This window comes from Misgurnus anguillicaudatus, chromosome 18 (genome assembly GCF_027580225.2).
Source record: "Misgurnus anguillicaudatus chromosome 18, ASM2758022v2, whole genome shotgun sequence".
Taxonomy (NCBI): domain Eukaryota; kingdom Metazoa; phylum Chordata; class Actinopteri; order Cypriniformes; family Cobitidae; genus Misgurnus; species Misgurnus anguillicaudatus.
Genome location: NC_073354.2, coordinates 1,942,901 through 1,964,486, shown reverse-complemented (window position 1 = coordinate 1,964,486; position 21,586 = coordinate 1,942,901). Strand labels below are relative to the sequence as shown.

General features: G+C 36.9%; 1 protein-coding gene across 1 annotated transcript; it reads left to right on the top strand.

The window, feature by feature from the left end:
- The first annotated feature begins 785 nt into the window (after positions 1-785).
- Positions 786-17,268, top strand: ufl1 (UFM1-specific ligase 1). The gene is made up of 19 exons (XM_073855502.1): positions 786-1,224; positions 1,427-1,572; positions 1,806-1,834; positions 1,954-2,051; positions 3,217-3,331; positions 3,771-3,901; positions 4,270-4,328; positions 4,424-4,570; positions 6,189-6,364; positions 6,437-6,613; positions 7,005-7,128; positions 8,719-8,841; positions 8,941-9,058; positions 9,346-9,512; positions 9,606-9,733; positions 12,655-12,735; positions 12,993-13,078; positions 14,451-14,631; positions 16,966-17,268. The coding sequence occupies exons 1-19, from the start codon at positions 1,148-1,150 to the stop codon at positions 17,176-17,178; spliced, it is 2,376 nt and encodes a 791-aa protein (XP_073711603.1). The 5' UTR covers positions 786-1,147; the 3' UTR covers positions 17,179-17,268.
- The last annotated feature ends 4,318 nt before the right edge of the window (positions 17,269-21,586 follow it).

Below are 21,586 nucleotides of genomic sequence, written 5' to 3'. Positions count from 1 at the left end.
CCCAATCGTTCTATATAATTCCTTTTCACATCATCCATTAAAAAATTCTAACCAGTTTAAGGAAGAACTCGAAATTAATGGAGGAGAAAGTGGTGTTTAGGTTTTAGATGTGAATAAAGCTACAGACTTACAGTATGGTTTCAATCAGTTCCTGGTACAGTACATGATGGCCTTCCGTGTCATGGAATAAAAGAAAATGAACTCTATGCATAAAAGGAGAAGCAGTTCCCAGTTTCCTTCTGGTATTTTGTATCCAATTGAGTGGCAAAAGAAGCAACAAATCTTGTACAGTCATTTTATTTCACCATTAGCTACGGTTCTTAAAGGATATTCACCCAAAAAATTTAAATGCTGTCATCATTTACGCATAAACCTGTAAGTCTTTGTTCTGATGAACACGATGAAAGATATTTTGAGTAATGCTTGCAACCAAACCGTAAGCCCCGTTCACTTCCATAGTATTCTTTTATCCTACGATGGAAGTGAATGGGTTTATGAACGGTTTACCAATTTCCCTTTAAAATATCTTTTCTTGGTTTGTAACAACATGAGAGTGAGTAATGACAGATTTTTTATTTTGGGGTAAACTAGCCATTTAGTTCATGTATAGTATGTTTGTTGATACTATAAGGAAATCCGTATTAAAACTTGCCAGTCTAGTGTCTCTAAACCAGGCAGAGAAAGTGTCTGAAATTATGGATGAGACTGATGAGGAACATTTGATGTAGCCTACATGACATAATCCGGAAGATGGCGGTAATGCAACGCTTTTGGATGCTGCCGTTTAACATTTAACAAGAAGAACACACCAAAACACGGTCTAATACGGCGTTATTGACGATTTTTGCGATGTTTAATGGCGTTTAAAATTATTAAAGTATATTTTGCGATGCAAATACTGCTTAAGACAGCGTAAAATAAGCCGTTTGGATGTAAACGCGATTAATCAAGAGAGTACCTTTGACCCCTTTGTGTTGCCATACAAAACGAGTTGTCTCTCCTGCTTTCCGGCTGACGTTTGGAGCTGACGTGTGTTTTGCTTTTAGTGTGGCCTGACACAGTGCAGCTGTTTTCAGTGTTCATTCACTTAACGGTAAAGGTTATTATTTACTTATTTAACAAAACGTGCACTCGAACTACTTAAGTTATGGCAGCCGATTGGGAGGAAATCAGGCGACTAGCTGCAGACTTTCAAAGAGCTCAGTTTGCAGATACTGTTCAAAGGTAAAGACACTAGTATTATTATTATTGTAATTATTATTATTTAAGTAGTATTGGTAGTGATAGAGTTGTTATATACAGTAAATAAGCAAAAAAGAAATATTAAAATGCTGTCATGATTGAGATACTATACATTTACTATGGTATAAGTCTTGAGTTTACCATAACTTTAAATGATCTCATACTGAATTTGTGTTTATCATAGGTTGTCTGAAAGAAATTGCATCGAGATAGTAGCCAAGCTGGTGGAGGACAAGAGGCTAGATGTGGTTCACACTTTGGACGGAAAAGAGTATGTGACTCCTATGCAGATCAGCCGAGAAATACGCGATGAACTGTACATGAATGGAGGTCAGTGATCACAGCAGTCATTGCATGTACTGAACTCTTCAAACTCAAAACAAGTTGACTCGCCTTCACATTTTTTATAAGTGTGTATTATAGACTTGTACCATTTAAACCTTATACAAGATTTGTACACGTTATACTAACTTCTGGTAATTTTTTTGTCTTAAAACTGCCATATCAGTGCTGCTTCATCTAAACAGTGTAAAAAACATAACTATTTGCTTTATCTTTTAAAGGGAGGATTAATGTTGTGGATCTTCAAAAGGTTGGTTTGACATCAGATAACGCATTATTGATTTAGTCATTTTAATATGTGTCTTTTGACACAATTGAGAAGAGAGAATATATTTAGAAAAGTCTTTTGAAAGGTCTGTTGTTTCACAGATTATCAGTGTTGATTTGGTCCATGTGGAGAGCAGAGCAAGTGAAATAGCCAAATCCGACAGAAGCACACAACTTATACTGGGACAACTGATCGATGAGTGAGTGAATAATATATACATATATTTTTAGATTTGGTTTGTAGCGTATTGCCATGCTTTTTTAAATGTCAAGAGTTGGTCCTAAAATGTTTGTTCTTTAGCAGGGCTTGACAGGACACAGATTTACAATTTTGTTTAGGTGTGACTGACCAATCGCAGCTCATGAATTGTTGCTATATGATACAATCAGACTAAAATGTAACCTTCCGAAAAAACTCCCAAAATGCATCTTGTCTGCGTCTTTTTAGTTATGCTTGTTTTACACAGATTCTGTTTTCTGTGCATATGTGATGCAAGTGGCCAATGGTTACACCAGTGGTCTCCAGCATGCTGCCCGCATAGTCTGCCCCCCAAAGCACATACTATTAATAGCCTCAATTTTAATATTTATTTATTACTTGTTTTATGTATATTAACATTTTAAACAATGATAAACATATCAACAAATAAAATAAAATCAACAAGTAAAAAAAAAAGTTTTGAGTAGACTATATCAAAAAAGAAGCCCCCCAAATTCAAATTAAAGTGTGGCTTGACATTAAATTGCAGTAATTTGACCATAAATGCATCAATTTAAAGTAGACTATAATTCACAGTTCTTTTATGACTAAAATCCAGGGATAAAGCAAAAAACAGCCTTATCAAATTAATCATGTTTTAATGACTAAGATTTAAATATTTGGTTTTATTTGAAGTAAACACCAGTAACCACAAATTTACTCTGGTATCACCACATGGCATTTGTAGTAAAACTATAGTAATACAAATGGTAACCAGTCTGTCAAAAAACATGTTAACATTTTCACTTAAATAGAATTATGGTTCATTTAAGGAAGTACTCCTTCAGGTACTCTCAGGTTCAGTACCCCAATGCGCTCCCCGCTCTGCATGATAGCTTTCACATTAAAACTAAACTCCCAGTGTGAAAGCCCCTTAAACATCCTGCATTATGCGCAAAGCATAATGGGTAATTTCGTGGCTTGTAAAAAAGGGATATTTTAGCACAATTCTGTTTACTATATAAAGGACTGTGCTCCTAAATCTTTGATTGTGATCCTTTTTGTTTTTTTCTGGGAGGCTCCAAAAATGATGTGTTTAACCCCGTCCTTAAATTCTGTTGAAAGAGAATCGCTTAACTGTTCTACTTTTGGTTTCCCCAATATAGGACCTACTTGGATCGCCTTGCTGAAGAGGTGAATGATAAATTACAGGAAGCTGGACAGTTGAACATCGCAGAGCTTTGCAAATTGTATGATCTACCTGGAGAATTTCTTATTGAGGTGAGTCTGATCTCTATTGAGATTTGTGCCTAAAGGAGTGGTCACATTTGTTCCTTTGACTTTCATTCATACACATACAAATACCGGAGAGCGGAAGTGCAACTTTGTGTGAAGATATTTCGAATTTTGCTGCAGACCAAGTGTGGACTGTAAATATGTATCACATATAGACTTGACCAGTAGAAAAGCAATTAAAAAGCAAGGATTGTTGAAGACCCCCCCCTCATTAATGTTTAAAGTTTAGATAACTATTTAACTCTGCAGTCCCACTGGAGTGTGTCTAATTCAACACTATTGTACACCTTCAACGAACTGAATCGGATACTTTTTGTTTTTATTACTGACTAGAATGATGAAAAAGCTTTCCAATTTCTAGTCTTTCAAGCTATGAGATTGTTGACTAAGAGTGTGATTTGCTGCCATTTTCTCTCAATATCAGGAGCTGAATACGAGGCTGGGTAGAATGATCCAAGGACAAATTGATCAGTACAACAGAGGAGTGATCTTTACCGAAGGTTTCCTCTCCAGACACAAAGCTCGCATATGTGGACTTTTCAGCGCCATCACAAGGTCAGCAACCCAAGAGCAAAATATATTTCTTTGGTTGCAAAACACTGTCTTGTTTAAAGTACCCAGAAAATCCACAAAGTTACATCAGTCCAGCTGCGTGCTAAATTGATTTTTTTAATTGTTTTAAAACACATGAGATAGTTTACAGTAATAGGACATATGATGTGCGGAGTCATTTACATGTCAAAAAAGCACTTTAACAATACTCAACATTACTTTAAAAGTTGCCTTGGAATTGTTACATTCACATGTAACTACTTAATAAACCTTCAAATTCCATTATAATGAAACATACACTTCCAGAACTAGATGTCATTTTTATTTTCCTGAATTCAGTCTGTTTTCTATGCTATGGTAACTGTTTCTAGGCCTACGCAGATTAGCAGTTTGATCAGTCTGTTTGGGTTTCAGGAGAACCTGTTGTACTGTAAGTATTGGTTATTGTTATATATAAAAAATATGATTTGTTCAATCATTCAAAAATTCTGTGAGGAGTGCAATATGTTTTGTTTCATTTAAAAGCTGTGCTTGAAGAACTAGTCAGCAAAGGGCGTTTGAAGGGTTCAGTGGTTGGAGGAAGACAGGATAAAGCAATTTATGTTCCTGATATCTACTCCAAAACCCAGAGCACATGGGTCGAGTCATTTCTTAAACAGAACGGCTATTTGGGTATGTTCATTTTTAATGTACCCTCTAAATCTGGATGTATTACATTAACTTTTATTTGTTTGTCATATTTCGAGGATTAACAGATATACTTTAGGGCTGCAACAGCACACAAAATTCACAGTTTGGTACATACTTTCGTTTTGGGTTTTGGTTCAAAGCAGGAACACAAAAATGACTTAAAGATACAGGATGTTATTAGCATTAATCTTTGGTGATCCAGTCAGAAGTAGACACATTATAAAGTTGTAAATGGGGTCTAATGCATTATAGGGTGTTTGAGTTTCTTTTTTCTTTTGGTCCAGAGTAAAAAAGAAAGTGACTCTGTCATTTTAACACCGAACATAAAAATACCTAACCTAATAAAGGGCATAATAATAAGGTCAAGACCTGACTGGTCAGCTTTTATAATGTATATTTTCTGAGAGATCTTAAAGAATAGCAAAAAGGGTCCTGTGTGCTGGGCTTAATGTATTTTTACCAGCTGAGAACTTGAAAATCATTTATCAGGCTTTTGGCCTTAAGCAACCTGACAGGCTATGAGAAGAAACCTTGCTTTGCTCACCAGGCGAGTGTTCCTACAATAGGTCAGGTGTGACATAATTTGAAAACTTGAAATTACCATCTTAAGTAAAGCGGCTCAAAATCTGATTCAGAGTCTAACATGTAAAATAAGCCCATGCACACATCAACAGTAGAGGTCTTCACGGTTCCTCTTTGATCTGAAAACTGGAGGTCTGACCCGAGCAGGTTCGATTATAAAACCAGTGCCTCAGATACAGGTTGGGTCTGATATTTGTGGTCTCAGGTTATTAAAAATATATGAAATAATAATTATGCCAGTTATATGAGATGTAATAATGTTACAGTCGGGTGATTGACTTTTCAGCACTTCTTGAACAGATAACTCAAGCACTTTAGCGTTAATAACCTCACACACAGGAAACAATCTTATAGTTATTGTCAATCAGAAAAGCATGCCGCTGCGTAATGAGTTGTGCACGTTGGCATCGGGGAGGCAATATTATAAAGCAACAATAAATAGGTAAATAAATGCAATTTAACAGAGCAGCGGGGCAAATCAGTTGCCAGGCAACCGGGATTTTGAAATGATTAAAATATTCAGCTTGTTTTTCCAATGTAATGTAAATACAAAAGCGTTCTGGTGTACCTCAGATAACATTGAAACACAGATTTTCATATAACTTAATCAAAGTGGCAAAATGTAGACCTTGCATATTTATTTGTCTTGGATCGCATGAGATTGATAGTCATACCAGATCTATTTTGGACATTTGGAAAACATTGAATAAGGCAGTGAAGTTGCTGCCTTTATCACCATTACAAAATTATTTAAAAGAGTATGAAAGGTTTGGCAATATTTTAGAAAGCTTTATCACACTAATCTTCTGCCAACATACAGTATAATGCTTGTTATGTAACTGTACGTTTACAAGATTATTAGAAATGTTTTATACCATGTGTTCTGCTTTTGAATACATAAAACTAAATGAATAATTATTTAGTTTATATTATTGCTTCTTGTATGTTGTATTGAGACAAAAACCTTGTACACTCAGAATTTGAAACACATTTGTGTCATTTCTTATTTCTCCTGCAGAGTTTGAGGCACTGACGCGTTTAAAGATTCCTGATCCAGTCGGTTACATAAAGAAGCGTTTTAAGTCCAACAAGTTGCTATTTCTCAAATCTGCATGTGTTGGCAAAGCAATTGTAGATCAATTGGAGGCTTCAATTGAAGAAGCCGTTAACTCGGCCACCTGGCTAGATCTACAGGTACAGTTGTCCCTTATTGTAATGTAAAATGATACTATGCAAAACTATGTCCTAAATAATTTCATTCTGCAGCCATCGTTGCCAAGCAGTCTGTCAGAGGAAGATGTAGGAATCCTCTTAAATGAGGTGATGAGGGCCATGAACATGCAGTCCAAGGCGAGACTCCTCTCCACTTTCGTAGTCAGTGAGAGCTTCATAACTAAATGCCTCGGTTTATTTGATGACGTCATGCATCAGAAAGCACAAAGGGTATGTGAGCTTTTCATTCAACATACTGTACGTGTCATACACCTGGAGAGCTGTACATCTTGCTGTATGCCTTGATAGCCTGTTGCAACTTCTCAGAGGCACTCAGTGTGTTTTTACCTTCTCTGTTTAGTTTTTATTCTGTAGTACTTTACTCAATGTGCATTTTCTTCGTCATTATGCGAAAACATCACCAATATACATGTATAGGTATTGATTGCTTTGCAAGCAAACGAAATGCAACTGGGACAAGGAACAATATCATGAACGCCCTACTACCTCTTTACATTATTTTCACTGAAATATTAAACTGTTTTGCCTTGGTGCTGTAGTTTTCATAGTAAAATGTTAATTTTATGTTTTTAGCTGTTTATCTTCTCTCCTGTGTTTGTAGGAAGTAATGAATAATCCTGTATTTCTGATCATGGAAGATGATGTCAAACAGGCAAGTGTACTGCTGGACACCTCAACGTCTTCAAAGAAAGAGAAAAGAGATGAGCGAAGAAAAAAGGCTTCAGGTAAATGTATTGCAACAGCTGCTTAATTGGTGTATGTAATAAATAAATAAATGCATTTACATGACATTACTGCGTGGCATGTAAACACCAGTATCTTACATCTTTGCAGCATATAATTTGCTTTTTAAGTGTTTATATGGTAGGGATGCACAGTCTTGATTTTTCATGGCCGATTCAGATTTTTTGTTAAGTCAAGCAACAAACAAGAAATAATGAAAGTATACATAAACTTTCTGTCATGTTTATTTGGTATTTAACAGGCTAAACTGGGTTTTGGCTATATTGAAAACATCAACTGTAACAATCTGAATACATTCAGCCACACCAAATTCTCAGTTTTTTTAAATATACCATCATACCGCCCAGCCCTACTTGAAAGAAGTGGTGTTTAGCGGCTTTTGCATCATATTTTAAATATTCTCACTGATGATACATGGATATAGGTATGAGGCATTTGGTACAGTAGCACTACTTAGGGCTCAGTCACACCAAAAGCGCTTTAAACGCTTGCAAACGCAAGGCGCGACGCACTGCCTTTTTTAAAAAAGAGCAGTGCAGCGCGGCTTTTCATATTGCTAAGAAACCACCGAGTCAGCTGTCTTGTCAATCAAATATTGAAGCGTGAGCGCTCTTTTGCTGTTAACTGTCATATTAGCAGAAACTTTAAAAAGAGGACGCTTGCTCTGACCTTGTTTGAGGGTGAGAGGTGCACAAACACGCAGGAGAGAGTGAGCGAGTGGAGTCCGGTTCTTCAAAGCAACTGTAAACTTCCCTCACCACAACGTAAGGCCCGCCTCTCCCCTCATTGGATTGGACAATGGAAGACGCGAATGACGTCAGGCGCTTCTCCGCTCTCAGCGCTCCTTCAAAAACGCGTGCGCGGCAGGCGGCAGAAAACCGCAAGGCGCTCGGCGCGCATAAACAGCGCGCAAACGCGCCCTGCCCATAGAATATCATTCAAAAAAGGCGCCTGCAACTGCCATAAACGCTTTTGGTGTGACTGAGCCCTTGGTGTATGCTTTTGGAATAAATGCATTTGTAAATTGCTTTGGTCGATAGCAAATGTAAGCAATGGGGCCCCAGCTCAGGGCCCTATAATAAATCCCATTAAACTTCAATAAATAAGAAATCATTTGAACAGGTTATATGCTTAAAAATAAATAAAACGCACAAGCAAACTTGAAGTGTTTTTTGGTCTATTTTATTTGATAGACAATGTATAGGAGAGGACAGGAAAGTACAGGCTGGACGTGATCGGCAAATCACCTTGAACCTGAAATCAAACTCAAGTGGCAGAAAGTGCGTCTGCACCATATGTCAGAGCACTGCCAACTACACCATCGGCTCCGAATACATTTTTAAGCTTGTTCAAAAAAATGACATTTTCTTAGAGAATCTATGATTTTTTTTCTTTAATTTTGTATCATTCTTTAATTTTTACTTCATTCTGAAGCTAATTTCTTGTTACGCTACTTATTATTATGTTTTATTTTATTACACTAGGCCAAAATACTGTGGTATAATACTGCCTGTTATAATTGTGTTCATAAGCTTGTTTGACTTTGATTCATGTGCTTTTTATCACTCAAGAGGGCAGTGGGAGTGTGAAAGGAGGTGGCGGCGGGAATGCCAGAGAAATCAGAATCCGCAAAACAAAAAAGAAGGGCAGGAAGGAGGAAGACAGTGATGAAGAGACAGTGCATCCTTCTCAAGGTATGATCAAAGATAAAAGTGAGGAAAACACTGGTGCTGGTCCACATTTAGTTTAAATCTGTCAAGTCTAAATGCGATTTTCTCATTATCGTATTACAGGGCGAAATAAGCCAGAGATACCTTTCCTGTCATTGGAGGAGATCATAGATGTGCTGAATAAGAATGTGTGTGAGAGCTCTGAGGAGATCCTTCAAGAACTTGCAGAGCAGTTAATCAGGTGAAAAAAACGAACTCACATTCAGGCAAACTGACAGTAAAGCTTTGTTATGAACTGCTTTATCGTAGAGGTCCAAATGACGTTCTCGGGTAAATGGCGTTACATTAAATACTCATCAGTAAATTATAATAATTTAATTAATGTGCTGTTTACTATTTAACTCAATAAGAAAGTCTTATGTTTATAAACAGATCACTAGGTTTCAGAACAGCGCAGTAATGTCTTTAATACTCTGTAACAATGTCAGCAATGTTGTGGGATCTTATGGTGAAAGTTTTCCATCCTAGGCCATTGACAAAGACATACCAGGAAGTTGTCCGTGCAGCTTTCATGTCCTCTAGTTCAAGTGGAGCAGGTGGGAGTCGAAAGAAAAATGTAAAGGACCTTCAGGAGGAGGTCTCTAACTTGTACAACAACATCCGCCTGTTTGAGAAAGGAACTAAACAGTTCTCAGGTTTGTTTCATGTGACTGAAAGAAAGTGTTGAATTTCTTAATGTAATAACAGCTTTCTGTTTAACGCTGTTTTTTTTTTTCTTTACACCTTAGATGAGATTCAGGCCAACATTGTCAGGCATGCTTTGAAGACTGTGTGTACAGATGTGACCAATGTACTGCTGAACTTTGTGGCTGCTGAGCACATATCCTCAGATAGCACAACTGTCATCACCAGTGAGGTCTGACTGACTTATATTTATCTTTTTTTAAGTCTGGTGGGTCCCAAGTAATTTTAAAATAAAAATAAATCGTTACAATCAATATTTTTTAAAACTCTTAAAAGGTACTTGCGGTACTGAAAGCATCATGAAACCCCACCATATTAGCTCCAGTCTACCTCACTATAATTTTGAAAAATACAACTTAAATGGGCGTGGACGCTGTAAGGAGAACGGCGAGGAGTGGGCGGGGCACAAATATTAAGATTTAATTTAAGAATAGCAGTATTACAGCAATAATTAAACTGAATATAATGGGCCCGTACACGCTGCATATAAATTTGGTTGTCACGTCATTTTTTTTTTATACTTAATCCAGTTCTGTACACACACAGTTCAGTAATTTACAGGACTGACAACCGCATTATACAACCGAATTAACTCCCGCAAAATGCAGGTACTCAGACAAGGGTATTTACAGAAAGTCTGCATAGTGTGTACATAACCAAACTAGTTAGCAACTAGTTAAAAAAGTATTTAAACGTGCATTATGGACATGACAGGTCTTTCATCTAAAAAAATAAATGCCTAGCAGAGGAAAAAGTCTTCTGTAGAAATGCCAGAGGCGTTTGCTGACTGTTGCCAGATCTTGCATGAAAAAAACAGCGAACAAGAAAAATCCAATAATAAACCGAAATAAATCTATATGCTTTACATCAAAATATTGGGGCCGGAATCTTCACACTTTAATAAAACCCAAAAACTGAATCGCTTCATGAGACAAAAGCTATAAAACGGTATGGAAGTACAAAAAAGACGAGGACCTGGCAACACTGCAAGACCACTCTGTGGAGCAGCAGCAGCCTTACAAATGAGTACAATACACAACGCCAAGACGGTGGTTTATTACAAAACATACCGCTGTTAAATTGTTTTGCTCAAATCAATTTGCTATTTTACAAAAGTAAAGGTACGTTAGTAATAGGGATACGCTGATACCACTCCATTACCGGTTCCGATACCAGAATTCTGACTTTCACTCGATCTGATACTCCTATATTTTTATACTACTATCCTTTTCTCTTTATGGTGATTTGCCATAAAATGTGATCTAATCCTCATCTAGGTCACAACAATAGACAAACACAAAGTGCATAAGCTGACAACACACAAATAATTCTAGTTTCTTGTGTCTTTTTTGAAAACACCCATTAAACATTCACAGTGCTGGAGGAAAATGTAAGTAAACACACAGACTAATAACCTTAATGAAAGCTAATTTGTGTCAGATGCTGGCAAACTGGAGTCCAATTAATAAAATGAGTTGAAAGGTGTAGTTTAGTGCAACTTTGATTGATAAAACATTTTAAGTTTGCTGTCCTTAAGAAGCTTTAGCTCTTATGAACCATGCCTCGCAAGAAGGAGCTTTAAAAAGATATCTGATCAAGAGTTGATCTCAAAATGTTAGACAGCCATCAGTCCACAGTTAGACTAATTGTCTGGATTAAATGGAGACAGATTAATACTGTAGCTACCCTTTCTAGAAGTGGGCGCACACGCACTCCTAAGGCACCATGCAGAATACTCAGTGAAGTAAAGAACCCATGAGTTTTAGCTAAAGGCTTGAAGACATCATTGGAGCTGGCAGTGGGACACAGGTCTGATCATGAGTCTATCATATATAAGTCTTTGAACAGGCATGGTGTCTATGGCAGAACACAAGAAGAGGCCACTGCTCTCCCGAAAAACATCATTGTTTAGTCTAAAGTTTGCAAAAGAGCACATTGGAAAACCACAGTGCTACTGGGACAATATTTTGTGGACTAATAAAACAAAAGTAAATTTTTTGGGGAAAAATACTATGGTGCAAAAAGGGCACAGCTTACCAATGTCAAAACATCATCCCAACAGTGAAGTATGGTGAAGGGAACATCGTGATTTGGGCATGCTTAAATGGCCCAGAGCACTTGCCATCATCAAAGGGAAAATTAATTTCCAAGTTTAACAAAATCTCCTATAGGATAATGTCAGGATGGCTATCCGCCAGTTGAATGCAGCAGAAGTCAAAGGTCAGACCTAAACCTGTGGAATGACCTGAAGAGAGCGGTTCACACCAGAAATCCTACAAATGTGTCTGAGTTGGAGCGGTTTTGTTAAGAGGAATGGGCAAAAATTCCTTCTGAATGATGCGCAGGTCTGATTCAGAGCTAATGAAAGCGCGCGCTTGAAGTATTTGCTGCCAATGGAGGTTCAACAAGCTGTTAAATCCAAGGGTTCACTTTTTCCTCCAGCACTGTGGATGTTTAATCAGTGATTTTTTTTTTTTTTCAAAAAGAGACACAAGAAACTGGATTTTTTTGGTGTGTTGTCGGCTTATGCACTTTGTGTTTGTCTGTTGTTGTGACCTAGATGAGGATCGGATGACATTTTATGGTAAATCACTGTAGAAAACCTTTTTATTCCCAGGGGTTCACATACTTTGTCTTGGCATTGTAAATGTATTCATCCAGTCAAAATGCACTGAATAGTTGGAACTACGCTTTTTAGAATGATGAGCTTTGTAAAAATCAAAAAGGCAGGGCATAGAGGGGCAACAATAATATTGTGGAAATAATGTGTTTTTTTAACCTTAAACCGTTTAAACAAATTGCATTACACCAAAAACACGAAATACTGTTCTTTTTAGCAATGTCATATAACCCCTTTAACCTCTATGCTTGACTGGATACTCTGTGTTGTCTCAGACAACAACATTTTTGTCTTGTGTCGGTCACTGTAGCTTCTCTATGTGCTTCGAAAGGGAAGTATAACGACAACTGTTACATAATTTAAATTTTTTTATTTACCGTTACAAATTCCTCTCTGCAGTTGGTGTACCTGCCTTTTTGCGTATGTGTCTTTTATGTGTGTGTGTTTTATCTGTGGTTATTACTGTTTTGCAGGTGAGACTTAAGGTGCTGGCAAAGCTCTCAGACGAGGTTAAAGGTCCTCTGATGAAGCTACACAACAGTCTCAATGGAAAAGTGCGTTCAATTATATTACATTTCTTATTCAAGCCTAATCTGTGCATGCAGAGCTCTGCAGATTCCTGCTCAATTTAGACACCTGTCATTCTCTATGTGATGTTTAAAATATCTTGTCTTTTTTTAGCAATACATAGATTTTTATTGCTCTTGCCATATTTTTATATGATATTCTCATTGGCTCAGCTGTAAATTTACACATCTTAGAAAGTGCATAAATCTCTCATAAGCATCCTCTGTCTTCCTGACTTTTGCAGAGCTTTGAAGACTTCTTGTCATGTTTGGAGACCGGTGCAGAAGAGTGTGGACTCTTTCTAAAGAAAGGCGATAAGAAAAGAGAGAGGTATATCTACTTCCATTGTCCTGATCAGCACTTTGCCCATAATGGTAACAGAATATATTTTGCGATTTTAGGATTAGTCAATTTTCTTAAAAAAAAATCCTGATAATTTACTCACCACCATGTCATCCAAAATGTTGATGTCTTTCTTTGTTCAGTCGAGTTTTTTGAGGAAAACATTCCAGGATTTGTCTAATTTTAATGGAGATTAATGGACCCCAACACCTAATAGTTTTAATGCAGTTTAAAATTGCAGTCTCAACGGCGTTTCAAAGGACTTTAAACTATCTCAAACGAGGCATAAGGGTCTTATCTAGCGAAACGATTGTCGTTTTTTGCCAGAAAAATAAAAAATATGCACTTTTTAATCACAACTTTGTTTTTAAACCACAATGTCTGTCTCCGGTCCTGTGACACGCCAGCGCGACCTCATGTAATTGCGTAATGCTGTGGAAAGGTCACGTGTTACATATATGAAACGCACATTTGCAGACCATTTTAAACAATAAACTGACACAAAGACATTAATTAGTATCATTCGACGTATCAACAACGTCGGAACGATCCTCTTTCAACACACTTGTAAACACTAAGGCGCAGTTTCGCATACGTCCTCTGTGACCTCTTGACGTGATGACATATTGCTTGAGGTCGCGCTGGCGTGTCACAGGACCGGAGGAAGATGAAAAGTTGTGGTTTAAAAGTGCATATTTTTTATTTTTTTCTTGTCAAAAATGACAATCGTTCCGCTAGATGAGACCCTTATGCCTCGTTTGGGATTGTTTAGAGTCCTTTGAAACTGCAATTTTAAACTGTATTAAAACTGTTAGGTGTTGGGGTCCATTAAAGTCAATTAAAATTAGAAAAATCCTGGAATGTTTTCCTCAAAAAACATAATTTCTTCTCGACTGAACAAAGACATCAACATTTTGGATGACATGGTGGTGAGTAAATTATCTGGATTTTTTATTTTATTAAGAAAATTGACTAATCCTTTAAATGCTTCACAAATTCATAACATGAAAAATACTGAATTTAATGATTTTATTGACTTTATTATTCTGCGCAAAAATATCTAACCTTGTCTTGCTAAAATATTGACTTTGATCGTCTCTGTGTTTACTTGAGGCACAGAAACACATAAGGATTCATGTGTCATTCGTTTCAGGAAACTCTTTTCCATCATTAGAAAGTGAAAACAGACCATAATACAAATTCTCACAAGTGGCAATGGGGTCAGCGCAGGAATATTGTGACTCTTATTTATTTCGATGCAGATATTTCATTTCTGAAATTCGGTTTTCACGGGCAGGAATTTCAAAACATGACTTTTTTCACATACTTGTTTTATCTGTGTGTGTGTGTGTGTGTGCAGGCAGGCTCTCTTTGTCCACCGTCAGGCTTTATTGGAGCAGCTGAGAGAGGCAGAAGACCCAGCACTTGTGCTACATCTGACCAGCATCTTGCTCTTTCAGAACACCACACACTGCATGTTGCATGCACCTGGACGCTGTGTGCCCCACATCATAAGCTTTCTGGAAAGCAAGATTCCTGAGGTATATATGACTCTCAAACAGTAAAACACAATAATTCAGACCTTTTAAAGGTGCAGTGTGTAATTTTTAGAAGGATCTCTTGACAGAAATGCAAAATATACAAAACTATATTATCAGGGGTGTATAAAGACCTTTCATAATGAACCGTTATGTGTTTATTACTTTAAAATGAGACGTTTTTATCTACATACTCGAGGGTCCACTTACATGGAAGTCGCCATTTTGTGCCACCATGTTTCTACAGAAATGTGTGATTACATCATGTAGTCTGTCTAAAGTAAACAGATATTGTTTTATTTCTAAACTGTTCACATTAACACAATAAATAACTGACTATGTTTATGAGAATAATTGCAGCACTTTTAACACAGTTTAAGCACAAAAACTGGTACCATAAATTACTGTTTACTAAAAGATAAAAGACTAAAATATTTTACCATTTGCTACACATACTGATTTGATGCCAGGTTAACATATTCAATTCAAAATTAAATTCAGATTGATTTATATAGTGCTTTTTTACAATGTTGCATTGTTGTAAACTAGCCTTGCATTAAGAAAATTATTAAGTATGTACAACACATAATGGTATTATTGTGAATTGTATTATTATCATATAAACATTGTAATCTATTAAAACGGTCAAAATCTTAACTAACACAAAAACTAAAATAAAAAAAACTAAACTATATGGCAGGGGTGGGGAACCCTGGTCCTGGAGGGCCATTGTCCTGCAGAGTTTTGTTCCAACCCTAATTAAACACACCTGAAAAATCTAATTCAAGTCTTCACGATCACTTGGAAATTAAAATCAGGTGTGTTTGATTAGGGTTGGAACTAAACTCTGCAGGACAATGGCCCTCCAGGACCCCACTCCTGCTATATGGCAATAAAAAAAATTAAATGACAAAATCACATTTAGCAATTAGCAATTTGAAAATTAGCAATGCAAAGCAGTACAAATATACAAAGACTATTTCAAAATATATAATTAAACATCAATAAAGCCAAAACCTATACAAATTGTGTAATTAAGACGCATTGTAATACAGCGAGATGCATTATCTGATGTTAAGATGTTTATTGTTTGCAAGGGATCTTTTGTTAATTTTTATGTGTGTTTTTTAAAAATGTCCTTTATGTGACCGTGCGGTCGAGTATGCGCTGAACTGCAAAAGCCGCTGTCACTTTATAAAGTGCTGAAATGCCAATCACTGAACCATAAAATGATTAAGGTTTATTCTCCGTGTTTTCTCCTCATAATCGGGTCCCTACAGTGAAAGCACATTTAAAATCAGACCTGATCTGGTCACAGCTGCGCTTTTGTCATAATAACTTGATTTTTCCGTTCCAAGTGGACTCTTGAAGACCTTTACCTTAGGACTACAGCGTTTTGATGATGTTTTTAGATATTTCGTGCATTTGCACTGTGAAATTTAAATAATAGCTGGCACTATATAATAAACTGTCTGAATACTCTCACAATTCCCAGCTTGACATGGTCCACAAGCAGGCATGCATGGTAGTCTATATGCCCTCCAACTGCACCGTTGTGTGGAGTTGTGCAATTATTAGTGGATCATCTGCAGGAGGCTTTCTAGGGCAAACGTTTTACATTGGTTTGATTAATTGCACAGCCCTAGAGTTTACAATTTTGCTCAAACAAAATTCATCCTTGACTACTTAAACCACACACCCCACCCAGAATTGGGGATGGAAACGGGTGGAAAACCTTTTATGACCAGTATATGACACTTTGACATTGCATAGTACCCCACGGGTTGAGTCGGTCAGCTCACTTTTGGGGGCTTTCTCACTGGGTACAGTTTGTAGTACACAATACTTTTTTTTTCCTTTTTATGTCAGTGATTGATCTGAGAGAATCGTCACTACCAGCGTCATCACTAAATGCAGCAAGTTTAGCTTTACCTTTGTGCGTGCGCTGTCTCAAGCAAACCTATTGTCGTCTGTGCTTTGTTGTAAATTCCCAAACTCCCTATTAAAACACAAAAAAATTAAAGGGTTTAGCGGTACTGAGCGTTCACATGCCAGCCTTGTTTTGACTTATTTTACAGTAGAGTTCTAATGAATTGATTCTTTATTGATATGGAAAAAATGGTTACGACTACAGAATCCCCCATCACTAGGCAAAACCATATGAGAAAGGAGAATTATGCAATTACGTAAGGGAAATTGTACTTGTTTTTTGCATAAAGGCCACCATCTTGAATTTAGTATGTCTGATACTACTGTAAACCACTGAGAAATCTTTTGTTGGGGTCAAGCCATATTTGCAGCTGACTATTAACTCTGTTTGTTTTTGTGTGTTTTTAGGAGCAGTACACATTGTTGTCTCAGTATCAGAGTCTTGTGGTTAAGCAGCTGATCGGACACGGTCATGGCCAAGAGAAGAGTGATCTGCAAGAGAAATCCACATCTGTTGAAAGTGAGGATGTCCTCGAGAGCCTTCAGAAGGAGCTCATCAGTCTCACCAAGGCTGTTAAAGACCTCGTCCTTACTCAGAGAAAACCATCCATCACAGAGTAATACAGTTTATTAAAACAAACATGTATAACCACAGATAATAATGTCACATGAGAGCTGTCATTTTAAATGTGAAATAAATGACTGAGTGAATCAGAGCGTGGTGCCAATGAACTATAACAAATTTTGTAATGGTGTGCTTTTGCACCTGCATATTGCTGACCAAGAAATGATGAGTACTCATTGACTGTGTGACTAAAAAGCTCGCCCTTGTGATTTTATGTCATTTTCAACCATAACACTTGTGCATGTACAGTTCATGTATAGGGGCTTTCGCACCGCATGAACATTGTCATATTTTCTACAACTATTGGCAGGAGTACCCACATTTTGGCATGTGGAACTGCATACACCTGTAGTTCTAGGAACACCTTTTCAGGGGGATCCAGCACAACAGGAACTACCCGTGAATTTGCAGTGCAAATGCAATCAGGAAAATGGCCTTTTTTCGTGGGACCATCCTGGTGATGTGTTGCTAATGTAAAGTTCCTAGAACAAACCACACGTATGACCTGCAGAACTGAATATACTTTACAATACATCAGTTGTTTGACATTAAAACATTATAAAATAGTTTTTCTAATTTTGGGCTTGAGCTACATCCTGTAAATTGTAATTCTTTCAAATACATTTCTATGGATATATACTTAAAGGCGCTCTAAGCGAATCTTTGTGACGTCACTTTTTGTTGATGTTTGAACTGTTTTCAAACAAACGGAGCGTAGCTAACTCCTCCCCCTCCCTTCCGTGCTTTCATGAACGCGCCCAACCCCCACCCCCAAATCCTTCTTGTCGTTTATTGGCTGGAACACTTTGTTCTGGTTTCTGTTTGTAGGTTTGGCCACTGTGTGTTTATATTGAAGTTTGTGGAGCCTGGGCTGTCTACAGAGATCGCGTTTTTTACAGTTTGATCAGCGGACAGGCAGCAAGCAGATAGTGAGGAGATGTTTGCTGTATGTAACAAAAAATGTTTTATGGTCTAAAATGCGTAAATTCGCTTAGAGCGCCTTTAAATAGTAAAAAAAACTCCATATCATATATGGAGCAGATTGCTACCCACTGTTAAAGATGTTTAAATAATTTACCAAAGACTAGTATGTGTGAAAAAAGCTATAGCCTCGCCCATTCATTTGTTTCATTCGCTCTCTCTATGTGGGTGTGCAGGTGTTGCATTTTGAATGTTCAACAGTCTCTTCCCTACAATTCTGTTTTGTTCAACATTGTGACTGATGTTGTAATTGTATTCAAAATGTAAAATGTTGAATTTGTTAGGATCTTTTGTATTCATTTCTCATGGCCGGTCAGTTTTGATTTCAAAATGACAACAAGCATCACTTGATAAGACCGAAATCTGTTAATGTTTGTGTCATTGTGTTAATTAAACAAGAGAAGACAAAAGGAAATTTTCCTTACTTTCCTTGTTTCCCTTTTTGCTGATTCGAAAAAAATTCATCATGAGTCAAAAAAACGTAGCCTAATGTAATCCGTTTAACCACTATATTGTAAAATTATGTAACATTGATGTCCACCATATTTCACAGGTCCTCTTAGTTTAAAATTTCTGGCCTCGCCATTGGTCAAGACATTTTATCATTAAAATCTCTGTAAAGATATCAACAAGCCATTTTTTGTTTGTTTTAATTTTACTGAATTTTCAAAAACACAAACATTTAACATTTGTTCATCACAAGTTTATTTAAAAGTACAATGGTTGAATTTTAGGAGTATCTACTGACAGAAATGCAATATAATAACTATGTTAAAGGTGCAGTGTGTAATTTTAAAAAGGATCTAATAACAGAAATGCAATATTATATGCATAACTATATTATCAGTGGTGCATAAAGACCTTACATAATGATCTGCTATGTGTTTATTATGTTAGAATGAGATGTTTTTATCTAGGACCCCTTACATGGAAGTCACCATTTTGTTTCCACAGTAGCCCTAAACTGGTGTACAGAGGGTGTTTTGTCACTACTGTATTATTAGACAACAATGTGTTTGTCTTGTGGCAGCTACCGTAGCTTCTTTATGTGTTTCAGTAAATGGTGAACTGAGCCGTTGGTCCAATGACACGAATTCACAATCTCACTGCTAGATGGTGCTAAAATGTACACATTGCACCTTTAACAGGTGTAACCTATCACCTTAATGACCTTTGTTTTTATTACCTTAGAATGAGCCAATTGTGTATTAGAGAAAAACATTTACTTTATAGTGTTGTACATAATGAAACATTATATTTTCCGTTTGTTTTAATCAAAGCTAAAAGTAGTCATGGCAGTTGTCGGGCAGTTGTAGTCTAGTGGTTAGAGAGTCGAGCTTGTAACCCGAGAGTTGGCAGTTTACGTCTCCCGGCCGGTGGGTTTCAACTGTGGATAACTGCCCAATGCTCCGGGTGTTTGTGTGTTCACTACTCACTGGGATGGGTTAAATGCCGAGGTCACATTTACAAGCTTGTCACTTTCAAAATGAGAAATGTGGATTTTTTCCACAGCTTTCTTTGCTCATATTTACCAAGGGGATCATATTTTTTCTACACAACTGTACATGGTATCCTTTTCATGCATTTAAACCAGTTTTTAATGAGAAAATTCGGCGCCAGGTCATTGTCCACGTGATCCTATCAGTATTTGAGGGAGACACATCTTTATCTACCTAACAATGTCTAAAACTGGTACAGCTCAGGGTAAAGGTGCAGTAAGAGTAGTTTCAGATGGATATACTGTTAGCATACTGTGACGTTTTAGAAAAAACTTGCCTTCTGTTGCTATGAGAACGGTACTTTCTTTCTCTTGAGCCTTACTATAATAAAATCAATCAACACTGCTGAAATACAGAAATAAAACAGAATCCAAACTACAAACAATTGTCATAATTAGATAAAGGTGTGAGAGAATATCTCTGTTTAATAAATGATTTTTTTCTCTGCATTTCAAATGTTAAATATTAACCCTTTTTGTTCGTTATTTTATATTACAATAATCTAGTTAAAGCAACACTATGTAGTTTCCATGTAAAAATGACTTACAGCTCCCCCATGTGGTTGAAAAGCCCAACAGTGCCTGGTATCAAACACTCTTCTGCAGGCAGGGGGAGGGGCGGGGCTGTGTGCTCTACCCTCCACCGCCACTTTCAGAGTGTGCTTGTAGCAGCTAGGAGGCTGCTCAGGTTGCAGCAACAGTACAATTTGTCCAGTTAAAAGTTGTTCTATCACTGAAATAATTTTAGAGACATTATTTAAAGGTAAAAAACTACATAGTGTTGCTTTAACTATGAAAATAGTCGTAACATTTGTTTAGCAACTTAAGGTCTCCAATGTATACAACTACTCAAGGACAATAAATGCTGCACCCAATGGTTGGTAAAAAATAAGTTACACATTTAATGAAAATATTTTATCACAACTCACTATAACACAACATACACAAGCATGCAAAATGCCATCACTCTATCGCTCATGAATCTTTATGTACATAAAATGCAGACTAAAGCAATTCACACTACATTTAACAGTTGATTCCCTGTCACTTAATTCCCTGTGAATGTAACCCATCACATCCTGGCACCACTAACACTGTAGCACAGTTGTATTTATTTATTTTTCATTAAACTTGTTTTGTTAACAATTATGCAACCGCAAGTAAACCATGAGGCAGCTGGGTTTACATTTCAGTTCCTTGGAAAATAAGCAAAATAGTTATTGTAATAACTAAAGTGACACGAGTACAGTATGTGTAAAATCAGTGTGAATGTTTCTAAACACAAGTGTCTGAGATAACACAACGTAAAGTGATGCTAATTTAAGATCTCACAGTTCCAATGGTTTTAAAGAAAAACAAATTCTTTTGTCAAGACCCAGTAGAGAGATACCAACTGGTTGCCAAGCAATATGTACTGTTGCCGAGTAATAGAGTTCCACACATTGGTTATGATGAGCTTCAAAAGCCCACAGCATCCTCATTAGTGGTGACTGGGGCAATAATGAACCCCATGAGGGACACTGCCTTCTGAATCTGAAACATGATTTATCTTATCCAAGATATTTTTTTTCTCAGACTGTAAGCTTAAGGAATAATCATCTAAATGAACCCATCACCCTTCAAAGGACCCACACACACAGACTGCATGAGCTTTAAAGGTGCCGTGTGTAATTTTAGAAGGATCTTTTGACAGCAATACAATATAATATAGATAACTATGTTTTCAGTGGAGTATAAAGACCTTATATAATGAACTCTATTGTTTTTATTACCTTAGAATAAGCCGTTTTTATCTACATACACCGCGGGTCCCCTTACATGGAAGCCGCCATTTTGCACCATGTTTCTACAGTAGCCCTAAATAGACAAACCGTTATACGGACCGCGTTTGCCACCACGTTGTCTCAGATGATGACATCTTTGTC